General features: G+C 43.0%; 1 protein-coding gene across 1 annotated transcript in view; it reads right to left on the reverse strand.

Annotated features, from left to right (window-relative positions):
* ATP2C1 (ATPase secretory pathway Ca2+ transporting 1) overlaps positions 1 to 26,651 on the reverse strand; it is a gene marked incomplete in the record, with an annotated part of 2,099,819 nt that overhangs the window by 166,026 nt on the left and 1,907,142 nt on the right. Inside the window, 1 exon segment of the mRNA XM_044066734.1 lies at positions 13,104 to 13,199. Coding sequence (XP_043922669.1) covers positions 13,104 to 13,199 — 96 coding nt within the window.

Consider the following 26,651-nt stretch of genomic DNA (forward strand, 5'->3'; position numbering starts at 1 on the left):
AGTGGAATATCGGTATGTCTCACAATGGAGTCACCTATGATTAAAAAAAAATTTGTTTAGATGTGCTTTGCCTTAAAGGCTTATTTGGTGAGACACTGGCGCTTGTGTTTTTATGTGCATTGAGTGTTGTAGGTGCTATATTAGGTTTAGTGTGTTTGTGTTTTGAAGGTCTCTGGTGTTTAGGGAGGCTTTTGGTGCGTACCAATGCATATGATGGTTTATGTGTTGAGTGCACAGTTTGTGTACAAGGTGTAGTATGTGGGCTGATAACTTGTTCAGCATTACTGTTCTGTCGGCGAGAGAGCAAGGATTCCAGATTCTTAGTGTAGATGCATCTCTCACAAATTATACTTGGTTGACTTAGGAGTAGATGGCTGCCAGTGTACGAGGCAGTTGCTACACTGCCTCAGGATACCCAAATCAATCAGGCTGGTAGGAGAAATGGAGGGAAACTGACCATCCATAATGCTAGGTTAAATCCTGCTTACACAGTAGGTAGAGAAAATGGAGGGGTGTGGTATATCTGGGTGGTCTAAATGGGGTCTATACTAATGGGGGCTCTATAAAAGGTCTATACTAACAGTGGGAAGACTATGGACAGGGTATCCTGTAGAGGATTTTTAAACTGGAGAAAATTACTTGTATGCAAACACAGGGAACTGCGTTTGCATGATACGCAAACATGAGGCTTTTATACCAGTAGGATGAAAGATTTTTCTAAAGTTAAACCCTCAGGCCAATCAGATAAACACACAAAAAGATATCAGCCAGTAGTTTCCACCTTGGGTGGGTTGAATTTAGCTCCCTGCTGCCACCAGAGAGTGCAAAAGAACCCTCCTAATGTAAAAGCAGCTGGCTTTGTACTGAAGTTCAGTAACAAATGCTTTAGAACAGAAGTAATAATCCCTGCAAAAGCAGGAATCCTTGGAAATAAGCTCACTAACCCTGAGAAACATTCACAACACACGAAAACTTTGCAAAACAGATGGAGTTTCTTTAACAAGTGCAGGCTGAAAAAAGTGAGGGTGAATGAAAATGGATAACACAGATGTAACGTTATGGTAAGAACATAACTTCTTTTTACTGCTTGTGCTACATGTAGGAGCCTTAACTGTGTAGCTCTGAAATATCCTTTCAAATCAGGTAATCCCAAACCACTCCCAAACCACCTTCTTTTGTTGGAAGGATCAAATTATCCCACTTAACTCTTGCTATCTCCCCCTACATTATAAAATCCTTCAACTCTTTACTAATTGCTATCCATAACTCTCTGGTTGATAAAAAATATGCATGACCTGTGTATAAAACTAATGGAACTAATAACATTTTCACTGCTTATATCTTGATATCCACAACCAAAAATAGAGCTTCCAGGTTCTCAAGTTTTTTTTATTTTCTTTTGATCTGATGATGTCTGCTTCATTTGGCTTCAATCTGTGGGACTTCACATCCAACATTAGCCAATTCTAAAGTCTTTAGTCCACTTAACTCCTCTTCCCTTACCCATAACTCCCCACTCCCCTTCAGTTCCCCGGATCTAATTTGCTGCCATTCGGGTTTGCAGCTTGATCTTGGCTCCGCTTTGCTTTCTCTCTCTCTTTTTTTTTTTTTGAGAAGTTAGTGCAGTGATTAAGAATTCACTGCTCCCTTATCCTTGGTTTGCACCCTTGTTTGTTTCTTGTCCTTCTAGATAGATAGGCAGGCAGTGTCTTTGGTGTCATCTGTTCTTCCTTCCCGTCCTTTTGTTGGGGACATAGTGTTTTGGTGTATTGAGCTGTGGGACTTGTGCATCTTTTCTGGAGATTAGTATATGGATAAGGACTTTAAAAATTGCGTTTCTTGCAGGGACAAGTTGCCTTCCCAGTATGCACACTTAGTGTGTTTACTGTTTAGGACTGGTGCATCTAGATTCCAGATGCTCTATCTGCGAGAGTTTTGGCACAAGGGCCATCAACGAGCATTGGGGTAAGTTGGTATTGAAAGGGCTTCTACCCTCTGGTTTTTCTGCTTCTTCCTCTGGATCCTAAGTGAAAGACCAGCACTGGCACATTTTTTAGTAGAATCTAGAACAGAAGTTGCTGTTAAAAAAGGAATAATTAGTAAAGCATACAAAATATTGATGTTAACCATAAGAATCCATCAGAGGAGGTTAGAAAGGATTAGGAATAGAGATTGGATAAGCAATTCACAAAGAAACAAAATGGGGGGTATATGCATGTCTCCCAAACATGCAGCAAAGTGCAAAAGTTTTAGGATCTTTGCATGGATGAGTTTACAAAGGTATTTTTATACCCCCAAGTAGACACCAAAGAATTTTTCCTCAGGTAGACAGCAAATGTGTAAGGTGTGAAAGGAAAGAAAGAGGTAATTGGGAACATGCTTTCTTGGATTGTAATGAGTTGGCAGACTTGAAAGATCACTGCAGACTACTCTGTTAGAGAAACTGGGTGAATAAATTGGTATAACTAAGGAAATAATTTTTTGAGCTATGATACAGAATTGGAATTGCCTAGACATAGTAAGGCCTTGCTGAGTCTAATTATGGCGGCAGCCAAAAAAGCAATTGCTAGAAAATAGAAATCAAAGTCTAAACCAATGGTATTAGAAGTAATGAATATAGTGACAAGTATATTTAAATGAGATAAAACGAGTGGAATTGGAATCTTTAGAAAAGGGTAGGAGCAAATTACATAGATAAAATGGAAATTGTGGAAACGATACATGAAGACGAGGAATGAAGTTTAAAAGAAGGCCGGATTTGTATGAGCTATGTTAATGTTTGATAATGACTGGATAGATCATAATGCTTGTAACTAAAATTATGCCAAAATGGTTTTTGATGTATAATGTTTGCAACTAAAATTATGTCAATATGGTTTGTTTTCATGTATATAAATGTATGATTGCCTATGTCATATGTGATAATTTAATAAAGATGTTTCTTGTTTAAAAAAAAAACATCACCAACGGTGTCAGCTGAAGACTGGATAAGTGAGGATGGATGAGTGATTGTACTGTGTGAGGAGGTCCAGCTAGTGAGGTAACTTGTGATGATTGACCCTGGTCAGATGGACTAAAAGGGGGAATGGAACTAGTGCTGTCTTGGCCAAAAGGGAGTCACTAAGATTTTTGGGGAGTCCAGCTGAATATTCTGCAGGACTCTTCTAAGTAGAGGAAAACAAGAAACATTCCCTTCCAAGGAAAAGAAAGGGTGTCCATCTTCTATGCCAGATGGCATGGTACTCTGGAACAGAAAAGAGAGCTGCCTGTTCAGAGGGGAGGCAGAGAGATCTACTTGAAGAATGCCCCACTGATGGACTATGTCCAGAAACACATCAATGTGAAGTATCCATTTGTGTGCCTGTGTTTTGGACCTGCTCAAAGAATCTACCACTACATTGTGCAATGGAGGAATACACACTACCTGAAGAGTTATCTGATAACCGAAAGCCCGATCCCAGGCCTGAAGAGCCAGCCAGCACAGAAAGTAAGACTTTGTGCCCCCCTACTTGTTGACATATCATATCACTGTGGTGTTGTCTGTGTAAACCTTGACAGGGCCTAGAGACAGCATGTGGTGAAAAGTCTGAAATGCCAGAATCAGACATCTCATCTTGTTGATATTGATATGGTCTGACTTCTGATGGGGGGGGGGGGGCAGAGACGTTGAACCGTCAAGTGATCATAGGAAGTCCCTCACACCATGTCTGAAAAGCTGAACAGTTCTTGTGAAGGAAGAGGAAACTGAAAGGGCAGGCCTGGGTTGAAGGCAATTTGCTGAATTCACCACTCAAATTCTTTCTTTAGACAAGGGAGGAGAGGCACACTAAAATCCAGAGGGTGGCAATGCTGAAGCCAAACTGACATGAGGTACAACTGAAGCTTCCACATGTGCAGTCTGGCAACAGGGAGCACTGGAACATAGGAGGCCATGAATCCCAGGGCTCAAAGAAACACTCTGGCTGGAACAGCAGGCGGAGAAAGAACATCATGAAAGAAAGCGGTCACAGACAGGACTTTTGGAGGTGGAAGACAGGCCAACACTGGCACTGTCTGAATTCTGCAACCCAGATACACATTATCCTGAGGGAGCCAGGACAGATTTTTGCAGATTGCTATTGAACCCCAGACATTAAAGGACAGAAACGGTGAACTCCAGATCCTTTATCAGGCAATTGGAAGAAGGTGCCTGAAGCAACAGTTCATCTAATAAGGAAAAATATGAATGCCTTGTCGTCTTCAAAAAACATTTACAGGATCTAGGCATTTTGTGAATATACTTGGGACATTAGGGAGGCCAAAATGGCAAAGCAGAGAACTGAAAATGAGAGGACGAAACAGAGAAACAAACACTTCCTGAAAAATGGTGAATAGGAATATGAAGGTAAGCATATTTCAGATCCAAGGACACTTTGCAAAAAAAAGCCTGGGGTAGTAAAAGAGAAAAGAGGGTTTGAAGAGTAAGCATCCAAAAATAAAGAACCTTGAGAAAGGTGATGAACAAGGAGAGATCCAGAATAGGACTCCAAGTGCCCTTTTTGTGAGGAACCAGGGACACACTGCAGTAGAATCCCTTTCCTATTTGTGAAGGAGGGACAGGTTAAATAGTTCCCTGGTTTACCAGGGACCCCAAAACTTCTAAGAAATGAGGAAGTTGCTCCAGAGGAGGTTTGGGAATCCCTGGAGAAAAAGAGGGAAACCCTTCCTAACCGTGAAGCAACCCTGACAGACAGAACCTAAGAATCAAAGGTAAATAAGACGCCAGTTTGGAAGACAGAGGGACAGCCAAATGGACAAGGGAACCTGGCCAAGGGTGGAGGTGGGAGATATCAAAGAGAAGCAGGCTTGTTGGATAAAAGGGGCTTCTAGGCCACAGCAGCCTGGGAAGACTTAGCAGAAGGAGTTTGCCTACCACACTTCCTGCCTTTAGAGGCCTGACAAGGCTGCCTGACAACAAAAGCACACCTAGTAGGATAATTCCTATGGAACTTATGGATAGGAGAGACAAAAATATGTTTAAGTCCCTGCAAGCTATACCTTTTTCCTGAAGAGACAGACATTTCAGCAGCAGCAATCCCAAAAAGATTTTTCTTATCCAAAGGAGCATCCAACAACTTGGCATTAATGTCCTCCAGTAAAGACCGTCGACAAAGGCAAGAGTAATGTCTCATGACAGACTCAAAGGCAGCAGCTCTGGAAGAGGCATCAGCAGCATCATAGCTACACTTGATAGAGTGGTGGAGCCACTTGAGAGGTACCACCCAGAATAGATAAAGCAAAAGACTTACCTTCAGATTCAGGGAGGTCAGAAATAACCTGAGAAGCCTGAGCAATCAAAGCCAGAGCATATCTGGTCATGTGGGTCTGGTAATGAATAGTTTGAAAGGCCAAAGTAGCAGTACAGACTTTCTTACCAATCCTCTCTAATTACCCTACTTATCCTTATCAAAAGGCAAAAGCCTGGAAGAGGGTAAAAGCTTAGAATTTTGTCAGAGGAAACTGACACCACAATCTTTAGGGACCTTACAAACCTATCATGTTTCTTTAGAGCAAGAGGTTGAGAATCAGGAGACTTGGAGGCAGCTATAAAGGTGTCCAACAAGGCAACCAACACATGAGGAACTGCAGGTTTAGAAGTGTCCACCTGAAATAGCTCTTTTCTGGATATCAGATACTTGAGAAGAATCCCACTTAAAGTATTCCATCATTCTAGCTATTGTGCCCCCAAAAGACAACTCCTCAAAGGGAGACTCAGGACTGACAGACTCCTCTTCATCACAGCCATAAGCCAAAGGCAAAGTCAATTGAGAAGAATAAGACATGGACCCTTAATCAGATTCTGAAGCTTCAATTGAGTAATCAGGTTCCCTAGGTCGTTTGGAAGAAGTTGAAGTCTGAGGGGGAGTAGGCACAGAAAAATCTTGGGGAGGCTTCAGAGCCTTTAGGGCATTAAGCAGGCCCTCAGTAAACTCCTGCCATTCCCTTTGAGGATTCTTAGGGCATACAGAAGTATGCTTAGTCTTCCACTTTTTTTTTGGTAGGGACGTCAGCCCCATAAAACACTGCAGGTTCCAAACCCTAACAGGATTTAATAAAAGTACCCCAAACCTCTTCCCTAACCAGAATCCCTCTAGGGCTCTCTGAGATGATCCCCCTCAGTTCCCCATCGATGTCCAGTGCAGATACCTGCAAAGCCTCAAAAGACATGAAAAGGGAAGCATCCATGCTAGCCTCCAATTAAGTTGTGGCAGATGAATCCAACACAGACATTGGATGGTCTACAGAGCTATCACCTGCTTCTATAGACACATCCAGTGGAGGCTGGATAGCCAAAGAATCGGCCAAGATTTCTTGGCCTTCTTTTTACTTAATGGAAGTACCTCAGGGTTAATAGATTTCACCATGTTACTCTGGGCTAATTGTTTAAGCCTCTGGTTCTTGAGATAGCTAGCCAGGGAAGATAAATGGCTTCTGAGAGTCTTAGGCACAAATGCCTTGCAAATGCTACAGGATGTACAGTCACGGGAAGCACCCAAACAAAAAAAGACACTGTTCATGACAATCCTTATGAGGAGATTCTGCCTCCCACACTGACATTTTCTCTTCCTACATGGCATGCACTCTAGGTAACCAAAAGAGTAGAAGACCAAACCAAAAGAAAAAAAGGAATTCAACAGGCCACTTATCTGATGGCCAGGTATTCAGTACGGTAAAGGGACGCTCACGGCAAAGGAGCGCTCAGACCACTGAGCGATGATGGTGCTTAGACTGGCAGGAAAGAAGTTCTGGGTAACTGCATCCGTATGTCACCTTTATGCCCTACATCCTGTACAGGAAGTATATGCGTGACATATGGCATGAACAAGATCTAAAAGCTTTGCTATACTGGCTGGACATTGGGCTATATTTGGCAGGAGATGCCCAAGGTAAAGAATACTTTAACAGTGATACAGAAGGACATCAGTAGCTATGGCAGTACAGATTAAGGTGCCTTCTGATTTTATGTATCTGTTCAGTAAAGGACGCAGCATGAGGTATACATTCCTCAGTTTAATGGGCTACATTATAATTCAGTGACTCCTAAATGATCGACCACTCATTTTAGTGTAAATGAGATGGACCAAACTCCTAATTTCTCTCCTGGGACAAATAACTCAGACTAAATTTTGTGTTCCATGTAATTGGGTAAAGGGAAATAAGGGGCTGACCCAGCTTATTTTGATTGACATGAACACTCAATTCTTTAGAGTTACTGAAATGTAGCACAAAAATTATATTTTCAATATTTTAAACAGACAATCAGTATGAATGTATTTAATATGCACATATCTGTAGGTACGTGTATGAATGGGTGTGCCTTCTTTGAAGGTTGGGTGTCGGGATGGCAACTCGGCACTATAAAAATCCACTGCTAATCATTAGCGGACCGGAATTACACTGTGGCGACTCCTAACTGGGAAAAGCCAAAAGAAGACGAAGACTGTATCTCTACAGCTGTCATTTTTCTCCAAGGTTACGAATATTTAGAATTACTGAAATGTAGCACAAAAATTATATTTTCAATATTTTAAACAGACAACCAGTATGAATGTATTTAATATGCACATATCTGTAGGTACGTGTATGAATGGGTGTGCCTTCTTTGAAGGTTGGGTGTCGGGATGGCAACTCGGCACTATAAAAATCCACTGCTAATCATTAGCGGACCGGAATTACACTGTGGCGACTCCTAACTGGGAAAAGCCAAAAGAAGACGAAGACTGTATCTCTACAGCTGTCATTTTTCTCCAAGGTTACGAATATTAGCCATATTTGCTATTAACAGCAGTGACTCAAAATGGAAGTCTAAGCATAAGCTAGTAACTTGGCATGTGGAAGAAGTCATGATTTGGTGTATCTATGAAGCAAAACTACCACTGTGGGATGTAGAGGTTTTGAGTAATTTAAAAGGCTGCAGAAGTACATAAAAATTCTACAATATTTTCCATACTTGATTTGATAATGCAAACACAGAGCATGACAGTGTCATGATTTGGGGCCTGAGCAAACAGTGGTAAAGACAAAAAAAAATGGCAATAAAATAAGTTGTGTTAAGATAAACACATCCAATGCTCTACTTGTTTTAAGTGCAAGCTATTAATGCTAGTACTACTGGATTCACTTCAGAAGCTTGAAATACTGAAATCTCGAATTTCAGTATCTCGAGCCCAAGAAGTGGAATCCACAAAACGACGAAAACTAAAAACCGCGAAATTCAAAACCTTGAATACTGGAAGTTTTGAATTTTGCGGTTTTACTACACACACACACACACACACACACACACACACACACACACACACACACACACAAACCATCCACCACACAAACACACAATCACTCTAATAAATGAAAGCAGGGGGACAAGCCTCCCTGCACCCCCCACACCCCTTACTTAAATATTCTCACTCCCAGGTCGCACTACATACAAACACACAGAAAACACCACCACACAAGCTACTTTCTCTTCTCATACACACATCACAGCAACAAAACACACTGACACACACCACAGCCCCTACTTAAACCCCTTAATGCACACACTTACCTGAATACATAACCATAGCGTAACTTTAGAAGCACAAAATTCAAAACCTCCGGTATTCAAGGTTTTGAATTTCACGCTTCTAAACTTTCGCTATTATGTGGATTCGGCTTCTTGGGCTCGAAATACTGAAATTCGAGATTTCAGTATTTCGAGCTTCTGAACGGAACCCGTACTATTCTAACACTGGAACTAATATCTCACAGTTACGTATGTGGCTATCCACACTGGATGGCAATAAAAATGTCACAAAAAAGAATATAGTTAACATGTACACAGCTTGAGCTATACAAATTTGTTTTTCTTTATGGTTTTGAATATTAGCAACATTTACATATTACCTGCAGTATGCAATGAAAGCTACCCTCACCATTAGCTAACTAGGTGACACGTGGAAGCCAGCATTATTTGGTATATGTGCACAGTGAAATCATTACTGTGGGATGTAAAGGTCTTAAGTAACTGAAAAAAGTGTTTGCAGAAGGTTATAAAAATTATGAAATATTTAGCACATTTTCATTAATAGCACAGGTATGGAGGGTGACTGTGTCATATCTGAGGTCCTACGCAACAGTGGGTATTGGGTAAAAAGGCACTAAATTAAGCTTTGCGAGATCAAAACATCCAGAGATGTCACTGTTTTAGATACAGATTATTAATAACACTACTCCAATACGGAGTCTAATTTCTCAATAACAGTAGGCTTTGCATTAATTAGCACAAATGCATTTTGAAGGTGACTTAATTTGGTAAGTATGCACAGTGAAACCATCACTGTGGAATGTACAGGACTTGAGCTATTGAAGTAGGTTGCCAAGAAGTTATCATTAAATATTTTCCATATTTCTGTATTTACATTAATAATGTAAAAGTGCAGTGTTACACTGCTATTTTGGGGGTGGCATATCTAAGCAATTGACATTGGCAAAAAAAAACGTAGTGGGTAAACTGCAGCCTTCAAGACATATAAAAGTTTATTTGGTAAAGCAGCAACAGACACCATCGATACTTGACAAAAGAATACTGTAAAAGGTACGTAACCTACAAGTGAACAAACACTGACAACATATACACACAGCATTACGGCATACAATTTTGCCACTCATAGTTGCCATCATATATACTTTTGTAGATTACTACTGTGGTTTTGAAATATTGTTAAAATATGGTATGATATTGTAAGATCGATCAAATTTTGCATATCACAAAACACTTCTTATACATCTATGGAAAATTCTGAACAGATAAACAATTTTCTCACTAATATACTGGGTCTGTCTGGCATGTTTACAGAAATATTACTGTTTGTCATAATACTGCTTATATTTGGCAAGTAAAATAATATTTTCATATATCTGGAATATAAATTGTCATCAGACTTTTAATACTAATTCAAATGCGTAGCCCAGCATCTAACAAGCAACTCTTGTGTTTTGCGGGTTTTTTTAATTGCAATTTCCACAGTTTGAGAAATGGCAAATATGAAGCACGATCTCAATACAGGATTTGGGGTACAGCCTCTTCGGAGGTGTTTTCTTATTACAAAAGTGTTCAGGAAGCAAAGAGATTAACTACCTTCCTACTGCTTAGGCCTGATAGAGTTAAGAAATTTGGACATTTACTGTATTCTCTTCCAAAGAAAAAGTGATTTACAAATGCCACTGAAATGCCATCATAATTGGGATACTGTCATCAAATGCATAATGTCAACAAAACGTTACAGAAGAGGGTCATTGTGATGTGTCTGGGTTTTGTCTTCATGTAAAGAAGACCATTTATTTATTCTTTAGCATCTCACACACCAATACCCTAGAAGTGTCTGTGAAATATTTGCTAGGTTTTCTTGGTAGCACTTAAGGTACTGCTCTCAATCACTTTCTTGATCAGCTCACAGTAAAAATATTTTACTTAAAGCTTAGCCAGGCCAAGTGACCACACAGTTATGGGTAAAGCACATTTAACTAGACATTATTTAAAAATGACATATCATACTCTTTACATAACAGTACTATATCACAGAGCTCCCTTTTATGTCTCTCTTTGCTGAAGACAGTGTTCTGGGATGCCTTGGGGGTGTAGCCAGAATATTCCCTTTTGTACTCACAAATTCTCTTTATTGACCCCAAAACCAACTGGCATTTTAAACATACAGACAGATCTTTCAAAATGTTGCCCCCTTACAGTTAAATAAATATACACATCCTTTTCAGCCGTTCCCTCTAAAACTATTAGATATATTGTTTTTTTAGATTTCCATTACTCTCTGTAAGAAAGTTAGGTACTTGTTTTTAAAGACATTAATCTAGACATTTGTAAAAATAATACGGCCTGAAAAAAGTTACAAGTTCCGGAGTGGAAGTGTCATTCATCCAGCTGTTAATATGCAGATACTTCTACTCCACTAAGACACTTAGGCTTATGAAAGTACTTATTTTTTCCCAGTTTGATAAATACATCTTTTAGCTTTGAGCCACTGGTTTGTGCTATCGGTAGATGTTTAGTTTCACTACATAACTTTGCAGAGAAAATGGCTGCAGTAACACTTTTTTTTTTTAAATAAATGTAGACTCAAAATGACTTCTATTCTGTGTTTCAAGACTTTGAGCTGGAATTTACTTCTGTAGGGAATGCCAAAAGAAAAGAAGGGAATGCTGAATTTATGACAAGCAGATACTGGGGAAAAAACAAACAATCACTATTAACGTTTTAGAATTTTTTAGAATGTTAATTAGCTTTCACTGTACAATTGTTACTATTCCATGTTTAATTGCAGAGAATAATGGGATACATACCTCCCAAATGTCCCGAATTACTCGGTTTTTACAGAGTTTTGGGGTCCAAATAATGGGGTGTCACGATTCCTGAGTGGCACCACTTCATTTCCGATTTTATTTCTTTATTTTTTGCACTTTTTCATTTTTCGCACTTTAGCTGACGTCATCGCTCACCAGCCTGTCGGAAATGAGCTCGCGACACATGTATTTCCAGGTTTCCAGATGTGGTTCAAATGCTTTGTGAGCGGGAACGGATTTAGAAGGCTCGCCTGTCGCTTCGCAAGGATTTATTTTATTTAGAAGCTCTGGCTGTATTTAGAAGGCTCATTCCTCCTGGCTGTTTCAGGTCTGGTCAAATGGAAAGAATTTATCTGAACAGAAAGAAGTAAGTTGAATGTAGTAGTAGGGTGTGTGTGTGTGTGTGTGTGTGTGTGTGTGTGTGTGTGTGCGAGGGTGGTGCGTGCCTTTTCATTCTGTTGAAGGTGCCTGTGTTATTTAGTTGTGCAGTACAGCAGGGTGTTCAGGTGAGCAGTTGTATAATGAACTTAATTGGGTGATTCTCAGTCATGTAAATTCTATTTCATGTGATGAAGTTGTACAAACTACTTAATTGGGTGATTCTCAGTCATGCAAATTCTATTTTATGTGATCCGGGGCTAAGTGTATTAAATTGGAGAGGTGTAAGTCACCCTATCTAAGCAGAGTAGATTGTACTTCAGAGCAGCATGACTACAAATTACACTCAGGCTTAAAATCAATTCCCCCATCCCCACTTCTATATGTCCCTGCCTTATGGCACCATTGGCTATACACAGTTGACCTATTCATTTCTTGGGGCATGGAATGGACATCCCTGGCCTAAGCAAAAGCCCTATAGTCCAACAAGTGTGCTGTATTATACAAGGAATATAATTTAAAGTCAGGAAGGTGTATCAAAGAAAACATGTATGTTTCTTGTTTTGTGTGCAAGGGGCCAGTGATTTGAAACAGTATCCACCACTGACCAAATGCATTTTCTTTGAATTTGGTGTGGGTTTCAATGCTGTTTCAATGAATGTGAGTTTCAAGGGCAGAGACGTTTTAATGCCAAGTCTATTTTCTTTGTGAGACAGTGTTGTTTTGTTTAGCAGATGTCTATTGTTTATGCATTGGGCTGTAAAATGTAAAAATAAAAGCCAAATAATCACTGTATTAGTAAAGCAGTATGCACACATTAGTGTTTATGGTAAATGGATGAAATAGCCAGGGAATGGCTGCAGGTGGACTCTGGTGCCATATTTTGGTTGTCTGTTCTTCAGTTTGCATTTGAAAGTTGGTATCCAACAATCCTATTGGAGTGGGTGAGGTTACGTAATTATGTATGCAAATTTTATGTTAATCAGTGTACAGATTTGTACCTATTTTTCATGGGCCTTGTCCAGACTTTTGATGTTTCCAGGTTGAGAGGTATGATGGGATACACTGTAAGACCTTATAGAGCATTAATGGCAACTACTTTTTCTTTTTAACACTAAGATTACTGTACATCAGTATATTGCTTTTCTCTGAAGAATTCTGAATGTTTATTATCCTGAAAGTGTATACTCTGTAGAAAAGCAAAGCTCAACAACAGGAATTCAGCAGTTGTTTCAGGTTCATAGCAGCTCAAATTGATCAGTTTGACAAAGAAAACAAAACAATGTCTTGTTGAAATATAAATGCCATGACCTCTAAAACATAAGAGTTTTGACAACTTTGACACTTACCAGGGACCTTGAACTCAGGGCATTGAACATATCAAAAAACACAAAGCAGGTGAATGTCATTGTTGTGTCACGGGGTGTGATGACGTTATCTTGAAGCTGTAATATAGAAGTGAATAAGCTGAGGTGATGAAATAAAAACATGCAACTCTCAGAAACTATATTTAACAGTACTTATCTGACATTACAAAAATCAAATGATTTAGAAATTTTAATGTAGCCCTCTTCTCTTGACCACAGACCATTACCAACGACCTAGTTTCAGTGGTTCCTCAATCACAGTATGAATCAGTTGTTAAGATGACTAGGGACCCCAAATGAATAAAGGTAAATTCTTGGCAGAATGGCAGAGCAGGACCACTACAGAATGGTCTGTCAAGAAAAAACTACAAGTAAATGCCATAGAAACACAAGGGACCAGTGCAAACAATACATCTTACTTGCACTGTCCTCACATGGAGGTATATGACAGGGAGAAGAGAAGTGTAGGCTGAAACAAGTCCATCTGAAACCAGGGACTCTGCATAAGGAAAGCTATTATAGGTTCATAGGTGTGTACTAGGCTAATGGCTCATAGGATTACCATAGCATCATGCCACCCGACCTTAGTTCCTACTGTCTCTGTCGAGCAGAGCCACTGGAGTGATCCCCAGGGTGAATTTTCTATTTCCCATCCACTCATCAAGATTTCTCTTGAAGAGGGCCAGTGAGGTGCTCTGCTTGACATGTATGGGAAGTCTTTTCCATAGCATGGGCAGTCCGAGTTATTAACTTGTCCCTCCAGTATGTTCTGTTGATTGTGGTAAATGAGGTTGAGGTCTCTGTAGCGCGTGGTGCGGAGGGATTGGGATTTCTTTATATGCAGCATTTCTAACAGAGCTTGGTCAGACATGGCTTTGAAGGTCAAGCAGAGATCGCCTCTAAGTAGGCGAAATAAGACAGAGAATAGCTGGGAGTTTTTTTGAGTCTGTCCATATAGGACAAGTGTTTAAGGCCTAGGATCCTCTTTGTAAGGTACTTTTGCGGCCTCTCTAGTTGTTGCAGGTGTCTACTGAGGTACATACCAAATAGGGCACTGTACTTGATAATTGGCCTAATGAGGGAAGAGTAGAGGCAGACAATGACCTCTTTCTTCCTGGATGCAAAACCCTTAGTAATGACGTGCTACATAAAAGGACTTTCTGACCACAGTGGCAACGTGGTGGTCAAGAGAGAGGTTGCTGTCAACCTGTGTTCCTAGAGCTCGTATAACGCCTGCTGTGTTCAATGGACTACCATCAATGTGGTAATTCAAGGGAACCGGGTTTTTCCTAAGGGGGATGACGACATTTTTTGGCATTGAGCTTAATGCCATGGTTTTGACACCAGTCGTTGGAGTCATTGAGGCCTTTCTGTCGGATGTCAACATCACTTGGGGAGTTAATAACAGCTCCAAACTTGCAATCATCTGCGAACTTTGTCAGCCAGAGTCCCTTCGTGCTGGCCTGGACTTCACAGAAGTAGATACCAAACAGGAGAGGACCCAGGACCGAACCCTGTGGGACTCAACTCGTGATTGGTCAGCAGTCTGACTTGGAGTCAGCTACTTTCACACTGTGGGTTCTATCTGTGAGCCACTTTGCATCCCACCTAGTGATATAGGGGTTGATGCCTAGCTTAGTGAGTTTTGATTCCTGAGTGGGGAATGGCATCAAAGGCCTTGGCCAGATCAAGGTAGGCTGTATGAACCACCTTGCCTTTATCCACAGTTCTGGTGACTGACTTACTTCGACCAAGTTGAGCAGGCATGATCTACCCTTCACAAAACCAAACTGTGTAGGATCCAGAGTTTGGAGACTCCCTATATCCTTGCTTATTAGGTCCATGATGACGTGTTCCACAGCTTTGCATATCAGACTAGTCAGGCTAATTGGGTGATAAATCCTAGGGTCTGTAGTCGCTCCTCCTTTGTGGAGAGGGATGACTGTAGCAGTGCTTCACTCAGTAGTGACAAAGCCTGAGGTGAGGCTGTGATTGAACAGAGCACACAGGTGAGGTGCCAATTCACTCTGCAGTTCATGTAGAACACAGCCAGGGATATTGTCAGGTCCCATAGAAGCTGTATTCTTGGCCTTGGACAGTGCTGTTTTAACTTGTGCAGCAGTAATACTGGGTGCATGGCAATCTAGTGGTATTGTGATTGGTCCTTCGGGGGGGGGGGTAAAGTTAGCAATGAATCTGTCGGCCTGTATATAGGTTCATAGGTTGGTACTAGGCTATCAGCCCTAGGGCCTATAAAAGCCTAGCCATAACAATTCCCTGGCTATTTCTTCCCACACTATTTACTTCCCTGGACCCCTGTCTAGCAGGGCGACTGACGTGATCCCCGGGGTGAATTTCCCTTCTCCCATCCAATCATCAAGGTTCCTTTTGAAGAGGACCAAAGAGGTACTCTGCTTGACATGTATGGGCAATCTATTCCAGAGTCTGGGGAGTCTCTGGGTCAGGAACCTATCCCTCCAGCATGTTTTCTTTATTGTGATGACAAGGTTTAGATCCCTGGAGTGTGTGGCTCTGAGGGATTGGGATTTCTTTAAGTGTAGCATGTCCAACAGCTCTGGGTTTGACATGGCCTTGTATGTTAAGCAAAGATCGCCTCTGAGTAGACGATATGTGACAGAGTATAGCTGGAGTTTTTTTAAGGCGGTCAGCGTAGGGCATCTGCTTTAGGCCTGTGATTCTTTTAGTGAGGTATTTCTGTGGCCTTTCCAGTTGTTGCAGATGTCTTGAGAGGTACATACCAAAAGAGGCATTGTATTCTATAATGGGTCTAATGGGGGATGAGTACAGTGGGACAATGACCTCCTTTTTTCTGGATGAAAAGCCCTTAGTGATGAGGTGTGCCACATAGAAGGATTTCCTGACTGTTGTGGTGATGTGGTTATTGAAGGTGAGACCACTGTCCACCTGTGTCCCTAAGTCTCTTATTAAACTTTCTGTGTTTAGTGTACTGCCACCTATATGGTAATTCATGGCAATACCTGCTGGCTCGGTATAGGAGGTACCATTGTGCAATAGCTCAGAGCAAATCTGGGTATTGCCGTGGAGATTCTTTACATAACTATAGAAGGCCTTGTGGTTGTCTTTACTATCTGCTGCAATTCTGTTTTCATAGCTAGCTTTAGAGGATTTGATGAGGGATCTCAACCTTTTGTTGAGGCAGATAAGGGAGTTTTTCCAGTCTTGGGACTTCACCTTATTCAGCATCAGTTTTCCTCCTTCTGTTGTAGAGTTTGTTTATGGCAGGGGACCACCAGATTGGCTTCCTTTTGTTTGAGGAGAGCGTCTTAGTTCTGTTGGGTATGGCGAGATCCATGCATTTGTGTACGTGTTCGTACAGTGCACTGGCATATGATTCAGTGGTCATGCAACTATTCTCAATTTGCATGGGTGCCGTGAAGTTAGCCACCTGTTTTAGGAGCCCAAAGTTAGCTTTGGAGAGGTTTTTCATGGTAGATTTCCAAGGTGATTAGTTTGTGGTCGGATGTAACCAGGCAGGAGTTGACTTACTGGTGTAGAGCAACGGTTGCCCATGTTAGTAATGACCAGGTCAAGGATGTTGCTACCTCTAGTGGGGGTAAGAACGAGCTGGTCCAGAGCATTGGAATTAATGAATTCCAGAAAGCATTGGGCAAGTGTATTGGTACATGAGTAGTTTTCCCAGTTAATGAAGGGGTAGTTGAAGTCGCCCAGTATGAGAGTGTTAGGTTGGACCCTAATATTCTCCAGGGTGCTTAGCAACGTGGAGTGTCTCTTGGGACATGGTTGGGGACCTATAGCAGGCTACGACCTGAACCGATGTCTTACCCAGTGTTCGCTGCACCTGAATTACCTCAGATGCGTTAAGTTGGGCTACCAGTCTGGAGGTGTGCACATACTTTATGAATATGGAAACACCACACCCTTTGGAGCTTCGGTCCAAGTTCTGAGGCAGAAAGGTGTGGAATGAGTTGTAGCCTGGTTGTGCAGGGGTGCTTTCTGCTGCCTTGAACCAAGCCTCTGTTACAGCACAAATGTCAATGTTCTCCATTTTAAGGAGTGCTTCGAGCGAATGCATTTTGAAATTTAGACTTCTAATGTTCAGCAGCATGACTCTCAGATTGCATTTGTTTGTAGCTGTTATGGTGGTAATTTTGTATTTGGAACACTGCCTAAAAAAGGCACTATAGGGGTGGCAAGAGCCTTGGCCAGTATCAGGGATAACAGATGCAGGCCATCTCTGGCAAAGCTTCGAGGTCCGTCAATCATGTCATCTCAGGCAGACAGACACTGGATCCCCTTAGAATGACACCAGAAACTTAGTCAATTGTTGAAATCAATCATTTTCTGCTTGTACTGTAGTATCATTCTGGGTGATGGTAGGATGCTGCTCAGGGCTAGGGTCATACCCGCCTGGGCTACATAATCCAAGAGCTCCTCCATGTCTCTCTTCATGCAGTCCAGGGAGGTACGTCTCAGGTCATTCACACCCACACGTATAATGACAAGAGTCATATTTGTACCTGCTACCACTTAACAAGTCTGTGTACAGTTCACTAATGGGAACACACTTGCTGCAGTCCTGTCAAAAAGAACACCTATAAAAATGAGACTTAGAAAGGGGAAACACAGGAGACTTTTTGAAATGCAGGAGCACCCCATGGATGAAAGACCATGGCCTTTACAGTCATTGTTTCTGTATTACATTTTGAGCAGAAGTCAGCAGCCAGCCATCCAGGTAATGGAATAACAAATAGAAAAATAGAAGTTATGTTCTTACCATAACGTTCCATGTTAGTTGTCTTCTTCTCGCCTTCTTCTTGCTGGATGGGTTCGGAGCCGACCTCGGCTCCGACTCGGCCACTCTAAAAGCTCGAGAGTTGGTTCCACCGGCTCGAGGCTCCCCTTATATCCCACAATGCTAGGCGAGAGTTACCTCAGATCTCGTTTGTAAGCTAACCCCAGCTTATAATAGTAACAGAATAACTCTAAAACAGAGTCCACCTCTAACAACAGGAAGAAAGAAGGGTGACCTACATCCTGATCCAGGAAATATGCACAACAGCATATGCCTAAGAAAGAGGTGGTAGAAAGAGAGGTCACGATCACAACTCCTCTAGGTCTGTCCAGGCCAGGGGGAAGGAGGGTGGGACGCAAGAAGAAGGCGAGAAGAAGACAACTAACATGGAACGTTATGGTAAGAACATAACATCTATATGTTAAGTTGTCTATCTCGCCTTCATTCTTGCTGGATGGGACCGTCCCTAGCACCTTGTCCCGGGTGGCCTAACGGAACAGACTCCTGAGAACAGTGGAACCAAAATTAGCTCTATGCCTAGAAGCTAAATCCAACTTATAATGAGAAATAAAAGTGTGAGGAGTAGCCCAAGTAGCCGCTGCACAAATGGTGTCAATAGGCAGTCTGTCTTGGAAGGCTAAAGAAGTAGCCAAAGCTCTGGTGGAATGGGCTTTAGGTTTATTAGGCAATTGTTGTTGTCTAATTTCATATACCAGGGAAATCAAAGATGTTAGCCATCTGGATAATGATACCTTTGAAACTGAAAGTCCCTTTCTGCTTTCCGCATAGGAGACAAACAGCTGATCAGATTTTCTGAATTGTTTTGTTCTATCCAAGTAGTACCTCAATTGACGATGAACATCCAGGCAGTGTAATTTTTGTTCAGACCTATTGGAATACTCTGGAAAAAAAGACAGGGAGGTCAATGCTTTGGTTTAGATTTGATGTCGAGACCACCTTAGGCAAAAGGACGGGTTAGTTCGTAAGATACTCTGTCCTTATGAAACAAAAGATAAGGAGGACGACAACTGAGTGCTTGAAGCTCTGAAACTCTTCTAGCTGATGTAATAGCTACCAGAAAAAGAGTTTTCCATGATAACAATTTTAAGGAACAGGAAGCTGCAGGTTCGAAAGGGGGAAGAATCAAAGAAGCAAGAACTAAATTTAGGTCCCAAGGAGAAGGAGGATTTCTTATAGGAGGTCTGAGAAGAAAAACTCCCTTCAAAAAGGCTTTGCAGAGTTTGTGGGACATTAGGGCAGATTCAGAAATACCCACATGAAAATTAGAAATAGCTGCCAATTGAACTTTAAGTGTAGAGGGAGATGAACCTGCATGGAAGAGTTCAGCTAGAAAATCAAGGACTAGTTGGATGGAAGCGGTGAAAGGATCTATGTCCTTTCCTTGTGCCCAATATGAGAAGCGTTTCCACTTACTCAAATAAATCTTTCGAGTGGAAGATTTATGGGAAGCTATCAATATATCTCGAACAGAGTGAGATAATTGAGGAAGCCTGGCTAAGGTTGGAACTGGAGGAACCAAGCAGTGAGGTTCAGAGAGGGGAGGGAGCGATGTAACTGACCCGACTGATGGATCAAAAGATCTGGAACTAGGTCCAGATGCCACGGTCGCTCCAATAGAAATTGATGTAGAAAGGGGAACCACACCTGTCGAGGCCAGTAAGGAGCAATGAGGATCAATGAGGCCTTCTGAGCGATAGCTTTCTGCATCACTTGAGAGATTAGTGGGAAGGGAGGAAATGCATAAAGAAGTCCCCGGGGCCAAACTTGGACTAGAGCGTCTCTGCTGGGTTGGCCTGGTAAAGGGAATAGAGTGAAATATTCTCTGCACTTGCTGTTTTGGGGAGTAGCAAAAAGATCGCAGCAAGGCTGACCCCACTTGAGAAAAATTTCTCTCACTACAGAGTCTTTCAGAGACCACTCGTGAGGCATGAGAATAGCTCTGCTCAACTTGTCCGCAATATGATTGGACTTCCCGGGGATGTGCGTTGCTATCAGAAAATGCTGAGAAGAAATCGCCCATTGCCACAGTCTGAGTGCTTCTCGACACAGGGGGTATGATCTGGTTCCGCCTTGTTTGTTGATGTACCACACTACAGACATATTGTCTGTCTGGATTGCAATTGTTCCCAAGGGAAGAGAGTCTTGAAGGGCTTGCAACGCTAAAAGCACTGCTCTCATCTCCAGAACATTTATGTGCAAGTGGCATTCGCTTGGTTGCCATGTGCCCTGGACTGTCCTGCCCTGATAATGCCCCCCCCACCCGATCAGGGAGGCATCCGTTGTCAGTGTAGCAACCGGAGGAGGTGGAACAAAAGGTCTTCCCGACAGAAGATGGGGGGAAGACATCCACCACATGAGATGCTTTTTGCACGCCTGCGTGATCACAATGGTGTGAGACATTGGAAGTTCCTGGTATGACCATTGAGTAAAAGCATCCACTGAAGGATCCGCATGTGGTATCTGGCTAATGGAAGGAGAGGTATGGCGCTGCCATAATTCCCAACACCTTTAGAACTAACCTGGCTTTGATTCTGTTGTTGTTGAGAAGGAGTGATACCAATTTGTGAATGTCTGATATCCTTTGATGTGTTAGCCTTGCAGACATGTTTATCTAACTAGAATTGCGCCTATGTAGGTAATAGTACCACAAGGCGACAAAACAGACTTTTCGCAAATTATTGATATACCCAGTTTTGACAAACGCGAAAAGTATAATCTCTGGCCATCAGAAGGAGATGCTTGGTGGGAGCTGTGAGGAGCCAGTCGTCCAAATATGGAAACACCTGGAATCCTTGTCGTCTCAGGTGAGAAGCTACCACTGCCATGCATTTGGTAAACACCGGGGCAGTGGTGAGACCAAAGGGCAGGGCCCTGAACTGAAAATGACTGGTTCCCAGCCTGAAGCGGAGGAATCTTCTGGAGCGTCTGTTCATTTTATGTGATAGTACGCATCCCGAAGGTCTATAGAGCACATCCAGTTTCCTTTGCCCAAAAGGGAAGGATGGATTGCAGCGTGACCATCCGAAATCTTGTTTTCTTGACTGATTTGTTCAAGACACTGAGATCCAATATCGGTCTCCAGTCCCCTGTTTTCTTTGGAACTAAAAAGAACCTTGAGTAGATTCCGGATCCTTGTTGGTCTGCTGGCACTGGCTGAATTGCTCTTTTTGCAAGCAGTTTTGAAATTTCCAAAACTGCTAGATCCCTTTGAGCAGGTGGAACATCTGGAAGGGATTTTTTTGACTGATTTGGAAAGCGAAGAAAGGGGATAGAATAGCCTTCGGAAATGACGGACTGTACCCATTTGTCTTGAGTCAGGGATAGCCAGGCTTCTGGGTACAGTGACAATCTTCCCCGACTGCCTCCGAAGATGGGCAGTCGGGCAACACCTCAGGGATGCTGAAAGGGCTTGTCAGGGAAGGCTTCCCGATTGCCCTGGTTCTGCGGACCCCCCCTGCCCCTAGGGCGACGTCTACCATTGTTATTCCCACCTCTGCCTCTGGTAGGAAACGACTCTGTCGTCAGGCGAAGTCCCTTGAGATTGTTTACGGAACCACATCTTTCCACCCTTCTGGCCTTTGGGGTAAGGCCTGGAAGGAGTCGAAAAACGGACTCCGACGGCAGAAAGGGTCTTGCCATCAGTCTCGCACCTAGTCAGGGTTTCTTTCACTTGAGGACCAAAGAGAGATGATCCATCAAGACGTCTTGAAAGGGTCCGCAAAATTGCATAGCCGCATCCAGGCGTGCCTACGTAAGGCCACACCTGTCCCTGCGGCTCTGCTCACTCCATCAGCCGCGTAAGAAAGGAGGCGCATGGAGGAGTTGGATATGGAATTAAGGGTAGCCAGCTGCGTGTTCATCTTGTCTTGGAAACCCGCAGCTGTAGGATCCTTTAACATTTCACTCGCTTCCTTGATCAAGTCCCTTTGAAGACGAGTAAAATGGCACAGGTAGTTCAGCGAACGCATGGTAAATGTCGCTGAGGAGAACATCCGCTTCCACCTATCCATGGACCTAGATTCCTTGTTAGGTGGATGGACAGGTACTGAAGGATCAGCTAGTTCCTTCTTTGTGGCAGCAGCTACCACCATAGCATCCACAGAAACTCCTTTTGTTAAAAATTGTTTGTCTGCTGGAGCTGTTATGAACTTAGAGGGTCTCCTGGGAGTGGGGTCCACTGAATCAGGAGCCGTCCATGCCTTCTTAGCAACCACCTGCATGAGGGGGTCGAAGGGGGGGGGACACCCAGGAGGTGGAAGGACGAGAGCCAAACGCCTCAAGATACACAGATTCGTCCTCCGAAGGGTTGAGGGCTGGCCAATTTCCCCTCTGTTTCAGGATCTCCAGAATGTCTGCAAATGAGACATCTTCAGAAGGGGAACTGGGGGAACCCTCAGAATCATCCAAATCTGTGTCTGACGTGATGGACTCAGGTGAGTCAATGTGTTTCCTCTTACACTTCCTCTTCCGAGGGGCTCTTCTGCCAAATCAGGAGAGGCCTCGGAAGAGGATGAAATCCCACAGGGGCTCCTGAGGAGCTGGCTCTCTGCGGTCCGGGATGAGGGAGTGAGTCGACTTGGCCTGAGGCACCATAGAGGGAGGGGCGGACGGAGCCGACTGTGGAGTAGAGCCAGGCTCTAACACACTCCGCATGACCTCGAATGCACCCCTGTCAGGCAGAGCCAGAGGTCCCCGCTCCGAGAAGCTAAGAACCCCCCTCGGCACCGACAGTGATGGCTCCGAGGCCGATGTCGGAGCCGAACTCACCAGCGCGAAGCCCGAGAGGGAGAGGGGTCGGACAAGGGTCCGATGCCACTCACCCTCGGAGCCGACGAGGAAGTCCGGCGCCGAGATTCTTCCAAAGAAGAAAACGGAGCCGACGACGGAGCCGAAGACAATTGTATCGGCTCCGACGTAACCACAGTCTCGGTTCCGACACGACCCGGCTCCGAACTCAAGAGAGTCGAAGGAGGAATATGTTGATGGACCGGGGCAGGCATCGACTGATGAGTCGGGCTCTGAAGCATCTGGGCCAGTGCCTCGGACTTAAGTAGTCGACTCACTACCCTCTGAAGGTCATGATCCGACAGCCTCGATGACCTAGAGGAGTGAGACCTTTGGCTCCGTTCAGACAGCAGGGGAGATCCTGGAGCTGAATGAACGGAGCCAAGAGATGGTGACCTGGACCTCTTCCTAGTTGTCGGCTCCGAAGGTCTGGTCGGAGCCGACACGGGAACTTCTATAACCTTGGCTCCGGCCGAGCGAGGAGCCACAGAAACTGTGGACTGAGACTTATCGGCTCCAGCCGGAGCCGATGAAGGCAAAGGTTGAGAAACCTTAGGTCTCTGCTCAGTTGCCGGAGCCGAAGACCTAGATGCCTTAGAGGGCTTCCCTGTAGAAACAGACAGGGAATCCTCTGGCTTGAGTAAGCCTCTAAGAATTAATTTATTCTTTCTTTCCTGCAGGACCCTGGGGCTGAAGCCATGGCACACAGCACAGGAGTCCTGCAGGTGCAAAGGCCCCAGACAATAGACACAAGAAGTGTGAGCGTCTGTCAGAGACATCTTCTGACAGCACGCATCACACTTCTTGAATCCGGAGACCTTTGCTTCTTTAGACATTTTGTCTGAACAGGTGTACACAAACACGCACACAAACACACTAGTTATACCCTGTCAGGTTAATACAATAAAAATAGTAGTAATACTAGTAATTTAAACTACAATAAACACACACACTCCACTAGGGAAGGAAAGGCCTATAGGCCCAAGGGAAGAACCAAAGGTTCTTGGGGAAAGAAACGGAAATGTTTTGGGTAGGGAATAAAAGTTTTCTAACCTACACTAATTAAGTAAAAATATTAAATTAAAGGGGTTTTTAAAGACTAATTTTCACAAGAAAATAGTACTCACCAGGAACCGGTAGAAAAACCAACCTCGAAGCTGTAGCGGCAAACGAGATCTGGGGTAACTCTCGCCTAGCATTGTGGGATATAAGGGGAGCCTCGAGCCGGTGGAACCAACTCTCGAGCTTTTAGAGTAGCCGAGTCGGAGCCGAGGTCGGCTCTGAACCCATCCAGCAAGAATGAAGGCGAGATAGACAACTTAACATCAAATTTTATGAGCAGCACTGTAATCTGAGAAGCACTAAAAAGCACTCATGGAGTTAAAAAGAACTCAGTAGCTTGTCCTCTGAATTAATAAATACCCCAGTTCAACCATGTAGAGGTAAATGCAACATGATGGGGAGAATGGTTAAGTATCTAATTTGTTGAGAGAGGTTACTTTTAAAAGAAACCATGTCAAACATCTTGCTAAAGTGCTCCAGACACTTAACCAGGAGACTAGTGGTACCTACACCAGAGAGAAAGTTGGGGGGTGCATCCCTCTCATTACCCTCATTGTTCATGAAACAGAAGTGTAAGTGTGAGCTTGATCTCTTGCTAATAAAGAATGAAGTCAACACACATGGAACCATATGGCCATCTCAGTAACAGACTTAAATGTAAGAAGGGCCTGATAAAAGTCTATCAAGTCTCTTTTTCTCTGGTTTTCTGATGGTGCTTCAGTAAAAGTCTGGAAATGAGCATGAGTCCTTCTGCTGATCCCCATATGAGCATCCATCAATTGTTTCCATCCTCCTGGTAGTAAGGAAAGCCAGAAATTTCTCACTGAGACATATGCTGTGGCCTCATTGAGTCACTAGCCTTTACAGAAACATTTCATGATGTGCTCCTCTCTCAAACAGTAGACACAGAGTTGATGTGGGTCTTAAGTTATTATCTGTCAGCTACACTGTCAATCCAATTTGATTTTAGGCAGTAAGCAGTGGAACATTTTACAGGCATGTGTCAGGTTTGTTTTCTGAACTGAGTAAAGAAGAGACAAGATCTGTTGGGCTTAGGGGCTAGGCACACCACTACAATACAGTGTGAGATATCAAAGCATGCACCAATATATGAAACATGCCGCTCCAAGTCCTGGAGCTTCTAAGAAAAAATATCAAACCTGAACAAATCTAAGCTTAACTGTACTATAAACCACTGGGGGTTCTCAATGTCTTATAGGAAGGCTTTTCACTAAATACTGGTTTAGATACTTCATGGAGTATGACGGTGGTGGTGGTGAAAAAGGAGACAAGACATGAGCTGCACAGAATGATCTGGCCAACAATTCCATGGCCCATTTGTCTGTATTTTATTTTCTTTTGCTGGCCAGGTTGTTCCTACTAGGCTCATTTTCAAGGGAGTTTTGCACTGTAAGCAAGCTCGGCCACTGACATAACCCTCTATTAAAGACATATTATTTTTGCATACAACTGTATGCAACAATGCAATGCACACTTTATAAACCTGCTCACCTGTCTCTATGACTCCATAGAAACTGCATATATATATTTACCTCTATTATTGTGAAATTCCTGTACACACACAATAATTGTATAATTACATACAGTTCACCCCTTGCAATATACTTCTGTAATTGTCAAACTTTAATGCTCTCCTGGGCTGAGACTAAAACTGGTCACGTGTGACCAATGCTACCCCAGTTATCAAATCTAAATAAACAAGCAAGCCCTAAGTCAGTCATTAAGCACAAAAGCCAACAAGGTAGTCAAATTTCCCAAACTCCAGAACAAAAAAAGAAGTTATGTCTTACCATAACATTCCATCTGTGTTGGAGACCTTTATTCATTCATTACTGTTAGGATTTTGGTTCCATCCTTGGAACCGACACGGCTGTTTCCAAGCTCGCGTCAGCCAAAAACTCTTAGCTAAGACCTATCCACAATGCCTCACTCATAGTCTCTCTTCAGATCGAGTTTGCCCACCACACAATGCCTCACTCATAGTTTCTCTTCAGATCGAGTTTGCCCACCATTATAGTACAAAAATAAAAAAGGAGACAGTAGGAGGCTCTGTTTGAGCAAATACCTTAACTAATACGGAAATCCTAAAGCCCACCAGGAGTCCAGGCAGGGAGAAAGGGGGGGGGGGTAATGAATGAATAAAGATCTACAACACAGATGGAACATTATGGTAAGACATAACTTTTTTACCTGATGTTGTAAATATTTATTCATTCCTTACTGTTAAGACCGAGTCCCAGGCTACTTGAGTCCTGGGTGGCCCTAAGGAAGGACATTCCTGAGCACCACAGAACCAAAAGATGCTTGTCCCCTGGAGGCCAAATCCAATTTGTAATGAGTAATAAAGGTATGAGGTCTTGCTCAAGTGGCTGCTGTGCAGATATCCACAGAGGCTCTGGAATGAAAGGTCACAGAAGCAGCCATTGATCTAGTAGAGTGAGCCTTTATTCTGGAAGGTAAGGACACTTTGTTCTGGTGGTAGATGAAAGTAATGGCGTTTCTGAGCCAAGAGGATAAAGTCATTTTGGAGACAGGCCTACCCAATCTGGGTCCTGCAAAGGCCACAAACAAACTGATCCATTTTCTTGAAAGATTTAGTTTTGTTCAAGTAGAAACGAAGTTGCCTATGAACATCGAGGGTATGCAGAAGGTATTCCCCTATATTTGAATGATGAGGGAAGAAAACGGTAGGTCAGTAGATTGATTAATGGAAAACCCAGAAATGACCTTGGGCAAAAAGGAGAGGTCAGTACGTAGGGACACTCTTTCCCTAGGAAAAATCAAGTAAGGTCTCTTGACACTCAAGGCCTGCAACTCAGATACTCTTCTCGCTGAGGTAAGGGCTA

This window comes from Protopterus annectens, chromosome 3.part1 (genome assembly GCF_019279795.1).
Source record: "Protopterus annectens isolate FY-2018-M chromosome 3.part1, PAN1.0, whole genome shotgun sequence".
In the NCBI taxonomy this organism is placed as follows: domain Eukaryota; kingdom Metazoa; phylum Chordata; order Ceratodontiformes; family Protopteridae; genus Protopterus; species Protopterus annectens.